The 16,253-nt window shown below is 44.3% G+C and overlaps 1 protein-coding gene across 1 annotated transcript in view; it reads right to left on the reverse strand.

Annotated features, from left to right (window-relative positions):
* The window catches only part of LOC122057347 (PH, RCC1 and FYVE domains-containing protein 1-like), a 29,311-nt gene that overhangs the window by 2,070 nt on the left and 10,988 nt on the right, over positions 1–16,253 (reverse strand). Inside the window, exons 6-8 of the mRNA XM_042619416.1 lie at positions 15,914–16,108; positions 13,697–15,829; positions 790–936 (exon numbers count right to left, since the gene is read on the reverse strand). Of these exons, the coding sequence (XP_042475350.1) occupies positions 790–936; positions 13,697–15,829; positions 15,914–16,108 (2,475 nt within the window). The remainder of the gene's footprint in view (positions 1–789; positions 937–13,696; positions 15,830–15,913; positions 16,109–16,253) is intronic.

Consider the following 16,253-nt stretch of genomic DNA (forward strand, 5'->3'; position numbering starts at 1 on the left):
AACTTTTCTAGTGGATTATTTTTTTTTTTTATTAAATTTCAAGTAATTTAATGGAAATGTAAAGTTATTTTTAATTACTAGATTTAGAAAGTTCCAGTTATTAGACAATCATTGTTGGCAATGATTAGACTCCGATTTTATTTTTGTTTTAATTCATCCCTTCCCTTCAGTTCCACCCAAACAGAGAAAGGGGAAACCAACAGATTTTTGACACAGGTATACCTCAGCTCTTTCACGCAGCACACGTATCTCTTCTTATCATTCTAGTCCATCAAGAATTCAAAAATAGGCTATGGATCTATGAGTCAAAAAAGTACTAGAAGTTCCAATGTCTTGATTCTACTGCTGATATGCATATCCTTGCATCCATAGGGACAAACGGAGATCTGGTTCCTTCACATTTTAAGACCTTGTCCTTTCTATAGTGTAGTGGTCCCCCACCTCGGCAGTTTCCTATCACCCAGAAACTAATAATTATAGTAGTTCTGTTAACAGGTGTATAATATAATAAGAAAACCAAAGGCTGTTAGAACTTTGAATCATAAACAACTTCACCCAACCAGTTCTCAAAACATAGAATCATCATACTAGCATTTTTATTTTATTTTGCCCAGAAAATTTTTAAACTACAAAGATACGAGTGTAGTATAAAAATCCAAAGCATTGCATCAACTAAAATCCAATGAAACAATTAATATTGAACCACACTCCTAAACAGTTTTTTTTTTTTTGAACTTCAAAGTAAAATCTATCCTTCATGTGAATTATGAAAGTAAATATGTATCTTACTTGGGCAGTCAGTGATTTAATCACTTCCTTAGCTGCTTTGCATTTTGCAGTCTCTTCCCCTGCAATTGCAATGGCTTCTTTCAGCTGCTTTGCTGTTCTTTCCAGCTCAACATCCTGAAGTTGGGCTTTACGAGTGAGACTTTCCACCTACAAATAAAGATAGTCAGACATAATTCCCAAACAAATCCCCACAGCAGCCAGTCCTCCAACCTTCAAACCCTCCCTTAAAATATATCACGAAGGCAAGAAAAGAAAAAAAAAATTTTTTTTTCTATTTGATTAAAAAACTGTAATTACTTTATTTTCCAATTATAGATGCAACTATAATTACCATATATTTGAGAATTGAAAGTATTTACCAACACAGCCTTGTGTTTCAAAATAAAATTTGATTAAGACAATAATCTGGATTTTACTTCCAAAGAACCAAACTCTAGGAAAATCTATCTACAGAATCTGTGATGCTCCTCTCGCATAAATGACACAGAACAAAAGCATTGAGTCGCCTTAAATAAGATTGAAACAAGTTCTTTGTACAGAAGAATGAAATTACGTCTACAGCATGTCATGCTCGTCTCACATAAGTGACACAGAACAAAAGCACTGAGTCAATTGTTAGTTGTGCTGTTGAGACTGAAAACTCTGGCAACAGTACAAATATCAAGTAACATGACACTCACTATGTAATACAATTAGGAGCCTAAGAACAATATAAGCATGGTCCATATATTATTATTGTTGAATAACACATTATTGTAATAATGGGTTTCAGGGGTTATATTCAAATGGACCCTTAAGATCTTAGGGACTACTTATTTTGCTATAAATAGAGGACTGTGCTCATTATTGCACAAGTCTATATATCCTCAATTCTTCATAGTATCAGAGCAGGTCTGATCACCCAAACCCCATACCCATTCCCCTTCTTCTTCTTCTTTGTTGAGCCTTCATCACCATAGCCACAGCCCTCCATAACAGTAGCCCTCTATAGCAGCAACCCTTCACACTGTCGTAGCTCTTTTGCAGCCCTCCATCATCAACATACTTGCAGCCTCCATAGCCAGACCTGAAATGACCAACAACTCCACTGCAAGCCCCCTGCAATCAACAAACAACCCATCGCCATCACCACCAACCCTTGCAGCCTCCATCGCCAGACCTGAAATCACCATAAACTCCATTGCCAGACCTCCAATCCTTATACAACACCATCGCCAGACCTGCAACCATCATAAAACACCATCGCAACCCCCCTGCGATCTCAAGACACCCAAAACCCTGCAAGAACTTCAATCCTAAAAAATACCATCGCCAGCACCCTGAAATCCCCAGAATCCTATCGTAACCACCTCTCGTCACTGCCGCTGCAACCCAGAACAGAACCTGATCGCCTCGCCAGCACCCTGTGATCTCCAGCCTTGCTGTGACCTCCTGCGAAAACCAGAGCGGTATCGCATCCCACGTAATTGTAATCCAATTCGAAAAAACCACCAACACGAAAAACCTCCTAATCCTAATCCAATTCGACCTCTCTCTCTCTTACGTCACATGACCCAATCCAACTCCACGTAATCCTAACCCAATCCAACTTCACTTAATCCTAACCCAACCTAACTCAACTTACCCAATCCTAATCCTAACCCAATCCCAACTCGAGTCATCCAGTACTAATCCTAAACCACCAAACCCAACCCAAACCCAACCCCAACCCCAACCCCAACCCAACAGCATATTCCTACCCTTGTGCAACAACTATCTGCTACCCTATTTCATGACCTAAACCCTATTCCATACACCTGTGATTTCCAACCACCTAATTCAACCCTAAACCCTATACCACCACTACCCCTTCTCTCCCTGTAAGGGCAAATTTTACCAGTGTTAGGCTCTCTCCCTTGGTGGTGAGTATTCTCCCACCAGGGGCTAACTCTTGGCTTTGCAAGAACTCCATCTCTATGCTTGATTAGATCTGGAACGGTGTTTCTTGTGATTGGTTTGTGAATCTGCACCCATGGCGTTTGAAGATTCGGGGATATCAGTTACTCAGGGATTTGGGGTTGTTCCTCTCGTCATGACTATTTGCTGGTCTGGTCGTGGCTATGCCGGTTTTCTCACAAGTGATTCAGTACGCCTACTACTGCAAGCTCCGCTCAAGACAAATGGGACACTGCCAACTGGATGGTAATGTCCTCTCTTATTAATTCTATGTCCCTTCTATTGCTCGGACATATCTGTTGCTTGATTCCCGTTGCTAAGATCTGGAAGGCCGCTAAGGCCACCTATTCCCACATGGGCAAGTGTGCCCAATGTTTTAAACTGAGGAAGAAGGTCCATCGGGCAACTCAGAAGGAGCTTTTTGTGGCTCAATATTACTCTGATCTGCAAGGTATATGGAATGAGATTGATTACTATGAGACTTCTCAACCTGTTTGTGAGACTAATGTTGTTAGGTTTAAGAAGCGTGAGGAAAAGCTCCGCATTTATGATTTTCTGGCAGGTCTCAACGTGGAATAGATCTAAATAGGGCTAATGTGCTTAATCGTGATCGCTCAAATACCCTTAAGGAAGCCTATTCCATCATTCAGGCTGAGGAACAATGTTGCTCAAAGATGCTCCAACCTGTTTCTCAGGATCGATCGGCTTTGGTTTCTGCTACTGGTATAGGTTCTTGGACTGCTACTTCATCCTCTTCCGATAAGCCGATTATCAAATGTGGCTATTGTGGCAAGGAACACCATACTAGGGAGACTTGTTAGATGCTTCATGGACATCCAGCCAATTCTCGTGGGCGTAATCAGGGTCGTGGGAAGAACAACCTGGCAAATCAGACCGAGACTATAGTTGACTCTGACAGCTCCCCTCCTACAAGTGCCTCCTTCTCTACTGACGAAATGGCTATGCTTCGTCGTATGCTAACTCAGATGGGATCCTCTACTGCTGTTGTTGACTCCTCTCTACCAACAATCATTGCCTCCCACTCAACCCACTTTAGGTGCTATAGTTTGTGGCCACAGTGCATCTGTAGCCTCCCAGTCCTGGATAATTGACTCTGGGGCTACTGATCACATGACCTGTTTGCATACTTTTTTTCTACCAATTATCCCTCTTTACGTAATACCAAAGTTCGTGTTGCTAATGGATCCCTTTCACCTATTGCTGGATCGGGCTCCATTCAGTGCTCTCCTTCATTATTATTGTCCTCTGTGTTACATGCTCCTAAGTTCTCTACTAATTTATCATCCCTTTTTTAGATTCAATTGATCAAGGCAGTTCAACTGCTAAACCAACCAAATCATCAAGTTGCATAATGATTCAACTGGGCTAAGAAACCAAAACACAATCTTAGCCCCTCTTCTCCCTCAACCTCACAAATTCAGCCACCCACTCTCTCTGCCACAGCCACAAATGCCACAACCACCACACCCAAAACTGCGACAGAATCTGCCATGCTCTCCTCTCTCAGCCATGGATTCAGTGGCTGAGATCTCTAATGCTAAAGACTGTATAAAACCTAGATGTATAACACAATCTTCTTTATGTCATCACAGTTGAGTTCTCTCCTTCTCTGAGTTCTCTGACTTCTGCCCTCCTCTTCTTTTTAATTTTTTTGTTATTTTTCTGTTGAATCCAGATTTCCCCTCTGCAACTTGAGAAAACTGTCCCTTTAATGATTTGTGGGATTTTGATGCAGACATGCCTGGTTTGACCAACATGACCGGTTAAGTTGCACTATTGCAATATGTTGGTCACAAGTTCGAAACTTGGAAACAACCTCTCCTACTTACCAGGGGTAAGGTTGCTTACATCCTCCTACCTCTCCCGGCCTGTATGATAATGTTTCCATTCTGTCAACTTCACCTCCTCTCTTGAATGTTAATATGCATTTTTCCCTATGCATACGTTTTCCCTCTCCCTTGCCCTCATGACCTGACTTCATGCCCTCCCCTCCGCCACCGGCTATCGTCGGCATCCTCTCTACCGAACTTGCTTCTCAGCCCATTTCCACCCCCTTCCCTACCCTCCTGTTGATCAATGCCATTGGAGCTCCATCGTCTCCTCCTCTCCCACCCCCCATCCTCCCAGCCTCCCACCATCGGTCATTCTCTTTTCTTCCATCCTCCCTCCTCCCTTAACTCCATTCTTGTGGGTCTCTATCCCCTGGGTCTCCTGGAATCTGAGATTAGCAAATGGAAGAACTGTGTGGTCGGCTCCTTCTTGGGCAGCCACCCTCCTTTTGTTGTGGTTAAGACTTCACTCTTCAACCAGTGGCGTCCTTTGAGTCCCCTCTCTACTTTCATGCTTGATAATGGTATTTTCATTTTCAACTTCACCTCCTCTCTTGACAAATCCACTGCCATTGATGGTGGCCCTTGGTATGTGGGCAAAAAACCAATCTTCCTTAGGCAACGGGCGAACGCACCTCCTTCTGCTGTTAAGAACCGACGTCCATCCCTCTTTGGCTCTCACTCCCCAACCTCCCCTTACACTTCTGGTGTGTCAAGGGCCTTAGCATCGTTGGCTCCATCATAGGCAAGCCACTCTACTCGGACAAGCATACGAAGACTATGGATCGTCTCCCCTTCGCCAGGATTTGCGTAGAGGTTTCGATGGACCAGGTTCTCCCATCCATGGTTAGCATTCTTGATGGAGAAGGCTACTCCTTTGAACAGGAGATAAAATACAATTGGATTCCCCCCCTTTGTACCGTCTGCAAATGCTTCGGGCACTCCACAGTGCTTTGTAAAAAAACGATGAAAAAATAACAATCCAATTAATGCAGCGGTAGGGGAAACCATCGAGAATTCCACTGATGGTCCTTCAACGCCTGGGCTTGTCGCCCCTCCGGCTACCTTTGCGTTGGACACTATGCAACCAGACACCTTTATTGAAGTCCAACTCCCTAAGAAAAAACTCATGAGGAAATGTGACCGGAATTCCAAACCTCCGGCGTCATCTTCTGTTGATACGACTTCTACGCTTCGATCCTTTGGTCCGAAGGATTACCCCAGAAGGCATTAACCGATTCTCTGCCTTGGCTTTCCCTGATGGGTCTCTTGATGCCCTAGCCTTGTCACCTCGTCCCTCGTCCCTCTTCCCCACGCCACCGCTCTGTCATTCCAGTTGCTTCACCCTCCTCTCCTGCCCTGGCCAACGGCATCTCTGCCTCATGCATTGTTCCTCGTCCTTTCCCTTCTGTTCCCTCTGTCCCTGACCTACCCCCTCTGCTTCCTCCTCGCCTTTTTGCATCTAGCATCGATCCTCCCCAGTAATCTTGCTGACTCCTCAAGCCTTCCTCTTTTATCCTCTCCAACCAAACCAATCCCTACGGTCCAACCTGATCCTCCTTTCATCCCACTTCATCAATTCCTCCCGGTTAAGCTATTATCCAAATTTTCCAAATTCTTTTCGACCCACCCACTCTACCTGGGTAATCTTTATAACACGGGGGAGGGTCCAACTACCCTATCCGAACCGACCAGCTTCTCAACCATTCCTCTTGACCCACCCTTCTACTCCAACTCACCTCCATCCACCTCCCTCTCACCCGAACAATCCTTTTCCCCTCTCCCACCATCACATATCCATATCCATCACCCTTACCCATCATCTTCCCCACCCACCACCTTCTCTATTGTTAGCCTTTGTTCTGACAACCTGAACCAAACTCCCAACCCCTTTCCCGCTAGGTCTTCATCACCTGTGACCACTCCTGCCTGCCTCACCACCTTGGATGGCGCCTGCTCCTCCCCCGTGGCTTCTTCTACATTCACTCAGGCCATCTCAGGCCCTGCAGATGCTCCCGTCTCCGTCGACGACTCCTACATAACTGTGTCAGCTGCTACTTTGGCGCTCTCCCTGTAAGGCCAGGCTCCTCTACTGTTGTTGTGCCCCAACTAGAGGCCCTGCACCCCCATGCCTTGGAAGGCATCAGCACCACCTCTTCTTCATCAGCTACCCCCGTCACACTCATCGGTCCCGCTTGCTCCACCCCTGGCATGCCTCGGCTTGTTGATATCCCGCCCAGCCTCCCGCTGGGTCCTGGCACATCCGTCGTGCTCATAGTTGTCAAGGCACCACCTTGGCGTCCAGGCGGTTTGCCTGGTCGCCTTGTCACCTTATTGCACTGCATGCCACCTTATATTTTTTACCCTTATTTATGCCAAATACAAGTTAAGTAAAGATTTTGTTATTTCATTTGTTTAAGATATTATTCATAAATAAGAAAATACCCCATATTTGAATCCAATAAAAAAAGTTTAAAAATCAAATTCCAAAGGGACAAAAAGTTAACCCCCCCACCCCGGTCCAAGAACAAAAATTGGATTTCTGGTTGCAGGGCGATTTTCAACTTTCGAATGTTAAGGTTTTTCTCAATTCGGAAAAATTTGTAAATCTTATCATGGTAGAACATTGCTAAAAACTAAAAGTCCGGTAAAAATAATCTTTTGTTTTGATGTCAATAAAATTATTTCCTTTCAAGCGATTTAACAGCATTCACACTCTTTAAAATAAGTTTGACCAGAACATAACTTTGTCATAACAACTCAGATTTAAGTAATCTTAGACTTGTTGGAAAGCTAGTTTTGTGTTATACCCAATATAAAAAGTCTCATCTAAAAATAAAATCATTTGACCAATAAAACTTATTATAGAAGAAGAGCATTTCTCTAAATGTCCATAAATCATGTTGATTTTTTTATGACTTGATGTGATTGTGACTATGTTGATTTTTATGACTTGATGTTGCTTAATGTTGATTGGTTTTTTGTCGTAGGGAAATAAAAAATAACACATGGCCGATTTGATAGCTATGGCAATGCCATAGTGGGCGATCCACCGCCAATCGATAAGCCACCCATCCTTTGCCTTGGGTCGCCATGACGCCGTGACAACTATGGTCGAGCTTCATTCAGCTCCCCTACCTCCCCATGCCTTGGAAGGCATCAGCTCCAACTCGTCGATGTCTTCACAGCTGCATTCGTATTACTAGGCTCCTGCCCCCGATGCCACCACTGCTCCAGTGCTCTCTCCTAACCATACGCCAGCCATGCCTGAGCCTGTGAGGCCTTCTACTATGGATGTGGGTGCTTCCCACACTGGCCCCCAACACTCAAGAGTCCCCTACTGGGAATCTTGGCCGGTTGATTCTCTCCAATCCTCATGCTGATACTGACTCTCCTAAGGCCCCCATCAGAAGTTACAATTGCCCCTAAGAAGGTCATAATTACTCATCCCCATCCCAAAGGTCTCCCAAATCCACAAAACATCCACCATTACCTTGCCCTCCCCCTTAAGGACTATTCCCGCCGGACCAAATCCAAATCTAACCCCCCCACCTGCTCTGTTGAACCTCAAATGCCCACTAACCCCCGTTCCAAATGATTCCTTGGACTATCTGAAACGTCAGAGGTCTCAATTCCTCTGCCAAACAAGCCTCCATTCGCCCCCGTATTAAGTCGTCCAAAGCTATCATTTGATGTCTCCTGGAAACCCGTGTTCTGGAAGATAATGCTCCCTGAATAGCTGCCCTTATTGCCCCATCTTGGTCCTTTACTTCCAATTACGCCCACTCCCCTAATGGACGAATTTAAATCCTTTCTATTAACATCTCTCCCATTGCCTCTTCCTCCTAAGCTATCCATTTTTCCTTCTCCCCCCGGGGCTCCCCCATCTCTTTCTTTTCTACGGTCTATGACCATAACCATAATTGTCAAGGCGTCGCCAAGGCAACGACTAGGCGTCCAGGCGGTTTGCCTGGGGCCTAGGCAACAGCCATCTTGTTGCACTGCATGTCGCCTTGTGTTTCGGCACTTATTTATGTCAAATATCATTCAAATGTATAAATAAGCAAATACCCCCTATTTGAATCCAATAAAAATAGTTTAAAAATCAAATTCCAAAAGGATAAAAAGTCAACCCCCCAATCCAAGAACAAAAACTGGATTTTGGTTATAAGGACGATTTTCAACTTTTAAATGCTAGGGTTTTTCTCAATTATGAAAATTTTATGAATTCTATCATGTTAAAACATTACTAAAAACCAAAAGTCAGGTAAAATAATATTTTGTTTTGATATTCATAAAATTATTTTCATTCAGGCAATTTTAACAGTATTCGTGCAATTAAAAATAAGCTTGACTAAAGCATAACTTTGTCCTTGCAACTCAGATTTAAGTAATCTTAGACTTGTCAGAAAGCTGGTTTTATGTTATATCTAATACAAAAAGTCTCATGTAAAAATAAAATCATTTGACTAGTCAAACTTATTATAGAATAAGAGCATTTCTCTAAATGTTGATTTTTTATAATTTAATATGACTTAATGCTAATTTTTTATGATTTGATGTGGCTAAATGTTGATTTTTAATGACTTGATGTGGCTTAATCTTGATTTTTTATGATACAAGATATATATAACTTACTAAATAATGTTAGAAAATAGGAAAAATAAAAAATAACACTTGTTCGCCTTAAGGCGGATGCCTTCTCGCCTAAGCGCTTAGACAACCCTCCACCGCCTTGGTTCGCCTTGGCGCCGTGACAACTATGACCATAACCGTGCTCCTGATAGACTTCCCCTCTGGTCCGACCTCCTCTCCTCCTCCACCCACTCTTCTCTTCCTTGGGGCATTGGAGGAGATTTCAATGTGGTCCAGGCTTCCCATGAAAAACTTGGAGGTGCCCCCATTGACACTCCGTCCTTTGACTTTTTTAGTGAATGTATTGAGGACTTTGGGATGGATGACCTCAGACGGTCTGGCTCCAAATTCACCTGGCATAACCGACATGACGGGTCTGATCATGTGGCCTGCACGTTGGATCACCTCCTTGTCACTGAAGCCTAGCTCAGCTCTTCTCCTGCCTCCCACGCTAAGATTGATCTTCCTAGCATCTCTGATCACTCTCCCATCTCCCTCTTTGTCCAACCCCTTACATCCTTTGGTCCTAAACCATTCAAATTCTTGGATATGTGGTCCCTTCATGATGATTTTATCTCCTTGGTAAGGGATACCTGGGCCATCCCTACTTCTGTCTCCTCTTCTCCCCTCTTAGCTTTTGCCAAAAAGTTAAAGAGCGTCAAGGTGGCTCTCAAAGCCTGGAACCTCACCACCTTTGGTAACATTTCTGCTCAAGTCTCCTCCTGTCAAGAGAAACTTGAACTCATCCAATCTAGGCTTCGGCTTGACCCCTTAAATTCTTCCCTGGCCAATGAAGAAAAGATGGTTGCTCGGGACCTCTCTTCCCACCTTGCCTACGAAGAATCTTTCCTTTGTCAGAAATCCAAAATCAACTGGCTCGAGCTTGGGGATTCCAACTTGGCTCATTTCCATCGTTCCCTCAAAGCCAGAACCAATTCCAACTCCATTCTCAAACTCATCTCTCACTCTAGCTCTAACCTCCTCACCCCCCTGACATCAAAGGGGAAGTTGTCTCCTACTGTGATGACCTTTTTCACCCCCTTCCTTTTCCATCTCCCCCACTCCCCTTCACCCCCCAACATCCTCAATAAATTCATTCCTGATCACCTTCCTTCCCTTCAGGCCATCCCTTCGGATGATGAGATACTTTCTGTTGTCCTTCACCATGAGTCCAATAAGGCTCCTGGCCTTGGTGGCTTCAACATGGGATTCTTCTCCACTTACTGGCATATCATCCATAATGACCTCATCTTTGCCATCCGTAGCTTCTTCCTGAATCCCTCTCAAATCTCCGACATCAATCACTCCATTTTCTACCTCATCCCTAAGAAAGAGGGTGCTCAATTCATGTCTGACTTCAGGCCTATCTCCCTCTGCAATCTCCTCTATAAATTTATTGCCAAAATCCTCGCCAACAGGATTCAAAAGGTCATTAACTCCCTTATCAGCCCAAATCAATCTGCCTTCACTGCTGGTAAAAGTATCTCTGATAACATCATCCTTCTGCCCTTCTCAAGATCGATATCCATAAGACCTCTGACTCTATCAAGTGGGATTTCATTTCTACTGCCCTCCTTCAAATGTCCTTCCCCCCTTCTTTTGTCCACTAGATTCTCTCCTGCATCTCCACCCCCCGCTTCTCGGTCCTCATTAATGGCAATCTTGCTGGCTACTTTTCTTCCTTCGTGGGTATCAGGCAGGTTTGTCCCCTCTCTCCCTTCCTCTTCTGTCTAGCCCTTGAAGTCCTCTCCCGATCCATCCAATCTTCCACTGACCAACACCTTATCTCTCCTATCCCCAAATGCAAATCTCTCATGCTCACTCATCTTGCCTTTGCTGATGAACTCATGATCTTCTCTAAAGCTGACCCTTCTTCCATCTCCAATATCATGGCCTCTCTCCATCTTTTTGAATCCCTCTCTGGTCTGAAAATCAATCTCCCCAAATCCCACCTGTTTCTCTCTGGGGTCTCTAACGCCTGTCAAGCCCAACTCCTCGCCATTTCTGGTTTCTCTCTGGGATCACTCCCTGTACGGTATCTCAGTCTCCCTCTCCTATGCTCTCGTCTCTCTTTCCACCATTGCTCCCTCATCCTTGACTCCATCAAGAAGAAGCTCCAACTCTGGAAAGGTAAGCTTCTCTCCTATGCTAGTCGATTGGTCCTTATCGAATCCCTACCTCCACATCCAAAGCTATTGATTCTTTCCTTTATGCCTTCCTTTGGAAAGGAGCTGATGCCACTAGATTCCTTCACCCCATGAGTTGGACCAAATTCTGTCGCCCAAAAGCTGAAGGAGGTCTGGGCCTCCGCAAAACCAAAGATGTCAACTCCTCAACCATCCTCAAACTCATTTGGAAGATTGTCTACAGGCAACGTAGCATTGAGGTCTCCAGGGTCTATTTTGTCCCTCTTAAAAATGATTCCCTTTGGTCGGTGCCTCCCTCCCCCCGAATGCTTCCTGGATTTGGCGTAACATTCTCAAATTTAGGTCCCTTTCCCTTCCTGTTATCTCCTGCACCATTGGCAACGGATCCTCCACTTCCCTCTGGTTAGATCCTTGGCACACCGCGGACATCCTTTTTCCCCTTGTCTCCCCCAGCATCATCGCCTCCTCTGGTTCCACCAGATCTGCCACTGTGGCCTCCATTCGTTCCCTTGATGGCTAGTCCCCTCCTCTCCCTCCTCCCTCCCCCATCCCCCTGGGCATAGAGGATTCGAGGATAGTGTTATCTGGCTGCCCTCCTCCCTTAGGTTTATTCTCCTCCACCTTTGCTTGGAACTTCATCCGTTCCAAAGACCCTTTTATCCCTTGGTGAGAAATCATCTGGTTTAAAGGGCACATTCCTCGCCATAGCTTCGCCGCCTGGCGAGCCCTCTCCTACTACCTCCCAAAGCAGTCCTTCCTCAACTTCCATCACATTCAGGTTCCTACCTCCTATTGTCTGTGCTGGAACAGTATTAAAGATGTTGACCATCTCTTCTCCTCCTGCCCCTTCTCTGCTTCCATCTGGAAGAAGGTTCTCCGCTCTTGTTGGCCCTCTCCCCATCCCATCCTCCCCCTTGGCGGTGAGTGGATTTAGGTTGACATGACCTTCAATGGCTCATCCATATGTGACACAGTCGGAAAGCTAGCCTTTTGTACCACCATCAACCACCTTTGGATGGAAAGTAATCTTCGTAGATGGACCCCCAACTCCTGCTCTCTAGAAAGGATTTGAAAAGCCATCTATTTTGACGTCTCCTCCAAGCTCAACTTACTTTGCCACTGCCCGGTTCGTGACACCCCAAGGAGCAGGCTCATTGTTGTCTCCTAGGGCCTTCCTTCCTCTATCATCTCCGCCCCCCCAACTGATGTCCCCTTTAGTTAGTTGGGATTAGCCCCCTCCCCCTCCCCCTCCCCCTCCCCCCAGGGTGTTCCCTTTCGGGTCCCCCCTCTCTTCTCCCTTTGTATATTCTTCTCTTTGGTAATGAATTATTTATTCATCCAAAAAAAAAAGGCTGTGTACATTGCCTCTCCCAGACCCAGCAGTAGCCGGAGCCTCGTGCACTAGGTTGTTCTTTTGATCTAGATAGATCACTCCTGAACCTTTAGAAGCTTTATTTCATCTCTGCAGCTTCACAAACTGACAATGGAAGAGATCTGTTGCAGGGTTTTCCGGAAGATACTATTTTTCTGCAATTTTCTATCTTTTCACTATTCTATTTATTAAGTCACTGGTTGACTCGGTCGACCTGGACAGTTTCACTGATGACAGGCCAACCAGTAGACCTAGAGGGCCAAGGGTCGAGCCAGGTTTCAGAACACAGGGGTGCACCACAACATGGATCAGGTGTCAAAGGACAACATCCACTGAACACCAAGGGCATTAAACGGACCATGACTTTGCCACAGTGCGACAATGATGAAAAGGTGGACCTGAAAAGGTGGACCAGGGCACATTTTGCATGTATGAGGTTGAGAAATCTTGGCATGCCATCTTTTTTCAATCATCTTCAAAGTGTTAAACTTGTTGCCATCTCCTGATAAACCTCCCATAAAAAGGCCTAGTACTCAGAGGGGCATCAAACTTGCAAAATAGATGCTGAAAGCTAGATTAACTAAACCGGAAATATATAACTCTACAAAAACTATGCAGGTTAGTCAACAGAGTTGGCAAACAATAAAGATCAATACCATTTCCATCTTTTTCATCAGGCATTGACATATTCAAGTATCAATTCAGGAAATATAAGCATTCTAATCTGTTGCATAAAACAACTACTCAAATTTATCCCAACTCAATGGGTCGGCTCATCTGTTGCATACAAGATACTATTAATAATATTTTCCTGTCATCAAGCAGAAAGGCAAATCAACTGTTTCCACTGCTTAACAAGGCTTTTGACATGTTGGACCAACTCAGGAAGTAAAGAAAGCTATGTCATGGTTAAACAAAATGGATGAAGTTACAAAACTGGCAGTTGACAAAAGAGGTAAAATCTAAACCTGTGCTCTTAGTTGAAGAACTTCTTGGCTCAGGCTATCATTTGTCCTTTTAGAATCATCGACCACAACTTTTGGCGATGCGAGTCCAGCCAGTGTTGGGGTTGGTGTTGTAGAACGAGGCGGGCTTGGCCGTCTTGATATCGGAGATGTTGCTCGGGAAACAATTCTTGATCCAGGAACAGAAGCTGAGAAGAACTTTTTCGATGATCCAAAGACTGGATTGAAAGATTTAGAAATATTAAGTGCTCCCCATTGAGATCCTCCATTTGGAATAGGTGAAACACGACTGCTATTAAATTCTAGTTTCTTATTTCTCTTGGAAAACTTATCTACTTGCTTGAAGGATTCCATTGAAGAAAATCTTGCCAGCTGTGCATGAGATCTTGAATCCAACTTTTCATCTTTTTCAACCAACTCATTAAGCTCCTGGTTCATGCTTCCTCTTCTATTGATAGAGTGGTGAGATGAAGTGTCAGTCTCAAGGGCTTTTCTCAGCTTACTAAAGCAGTTATCACAGACACGATAAGGTTTGTTTGGATTTGGTGCCATAGAAGCTTTAAAAGACTTTTTACTGCTACACGAGTGACAGAAAACAAGCCCACAATTATAGCAATTATGACGCTTTCTTTTGAAATTAAATGGCACGCGGCAACCAGAACACATTGATTGATCAACACCAGATACCCATTTATGAAGACAGATAGCTGCAGTAAAATTAGTACCACAAGCAATACTTTTGACTTGTTTGTCCTTCAAAGCTTCAACTAATGATGGGGAATTCTTATCATCTGTATCTCCATGACCCAGTCTACCATTTGTTCCCTTGCCCCAAGTGTAAACTTCAGTTCTGGAAGTTAAGACAGCAACGTGATAAGCACCACAAGCAATTTCCTCCACAAAATTCTTCAAAAGTTTACCTTCAACATGGGTAGGAAGTTTCCCATCAGCTTGAGGATTTCCTAGTTGACCATAGACTGGACTGCCCATTGTATAGACATGGCCTGAGGTTGTAAGTGCCACTGTCAGGCTGTGTCCACAGGCAACTTGACAGAAATTGGGTTCAACCAGAGCTGCAACACATGTAGGTACAAGTTTTGATTCCTTATCACCATGCCCAAGTCGACCTTTATCTCCATCACCCCATGTAAACAGCTTTCCTGAGGAACAGTTGCTGGAACTTGAAGTCCCAACCATGACCTCTATAACTGCAGCAGTGTGCCAAACACCACAAGCTGCTCGCACAGTGCGCAATCCCTTGAGAGATTCCACTTCCCTGGGAATTAACACACTTTTCTTGTCTCCATGACCCAGAACTCCAAAAGTTCCATCACCGTAAGTGAACAACTGCCCAGAAGAGGTTACAACAGCTGTATGCCAAGGTCCACAGGAGATGGATGACACATGTATACCCTCCAAAGGCCCATTGACCTTTTTTGGTACCCAGTGACTCACTTCATTTCCATGTCCAAGGAGCCCAAAGTTGTGAGTACCATCACCCCATGTGTACAGATCTCCAGAGAGTGTCACAGCACATGTGTGGTACTCCCCACAAGCTACAAGCTCAATGTTTGTATTGCTAAGAGCATCAATTAACTTGGGGTGTGAAACATCAGAATCTACACCATGACCAAGCCTGCCACCTGACTCCTCCCCCCAAGAGAAAATCTCCCCTTGCTTAGTTACTAAAGCAGAATGCCGCCCACCACAGGCTATGTTCTGAATATCAAGTACTACAGCAGATTCCAAGGCTTTAGGCACAAATGAATCCATTTTAAGACCAGTAGAACTACCTGCTCTATGAGTGCCACCACCCAGAACACTGTCTCCAGTGCCTTCCCCCCAAATAAAAACATCCCCTAAAGCCTCCCCATCAACATGACCAGAACCTTGACTTGACGAGCTAACTGCACTTGATAAACTTACCCTGGCATCCATTCCCATCCCTTTCATGTGTCCATTCATGCTGTCTGAGCCTCCTGATGACAGAGAATGCACAGAACCACTAGCTGAATCTGAGGGGAAGAAACCCTTAGGAGGCACAGTATATAATACCACATCAGAAAATGCCTTATCCACACCATTTTTGGGGGGACTCTCATATGGACTATGAAGACGAAGATGATCTCCACCATCCTGAATCAAGGGAAGGAATATTTCTCATATTTGAGGTGGTTAATTGCAAGTGTGGGAATAAGAAACATTACTAGCAATGCAAACCTTTTGGAAACTATCACTGCTGCCGAATGGAGAGCTCAGAGGTGAACTTCTTCGGGTGTATGTTCGGGGGCTGTTTGCTTCAGATGAAACTCCATCACTTCTGGATTCTGTTCTCCACTTACGGTGATGATTACGTGAAATTAATGCTTTTAGACCAATAAACCAGGCCTCAGCTTCATCTTTATCTTTGCAAATCTGGTAAAGAGAAAGACCATCATATTAAGAAAAATCTTCAATCGTCATGAAAGATGGAAACTGTTTCTAAATCACACGATAATGAAAAGGTATCAGATAAACTCCAACAATCAGCTGAATCAGAAAATCCAATGCAAAAAAAAAA

Source organism: Macadamia integrifolia, chromosome 12 (genome assembly GCF_013358625.1).
Source record: "Macadamia integrifolia cultivar HAES 741 chromosome 12, SCU_Mint_v3, whole genome shotgun sequence".
Lineage (NCBI taxonomy): Eukaryota > Viridiplantae > Streptophyta > Magnoliopsida > Proteales > Proteaceae > Macadamia > Macadamia integrifolia.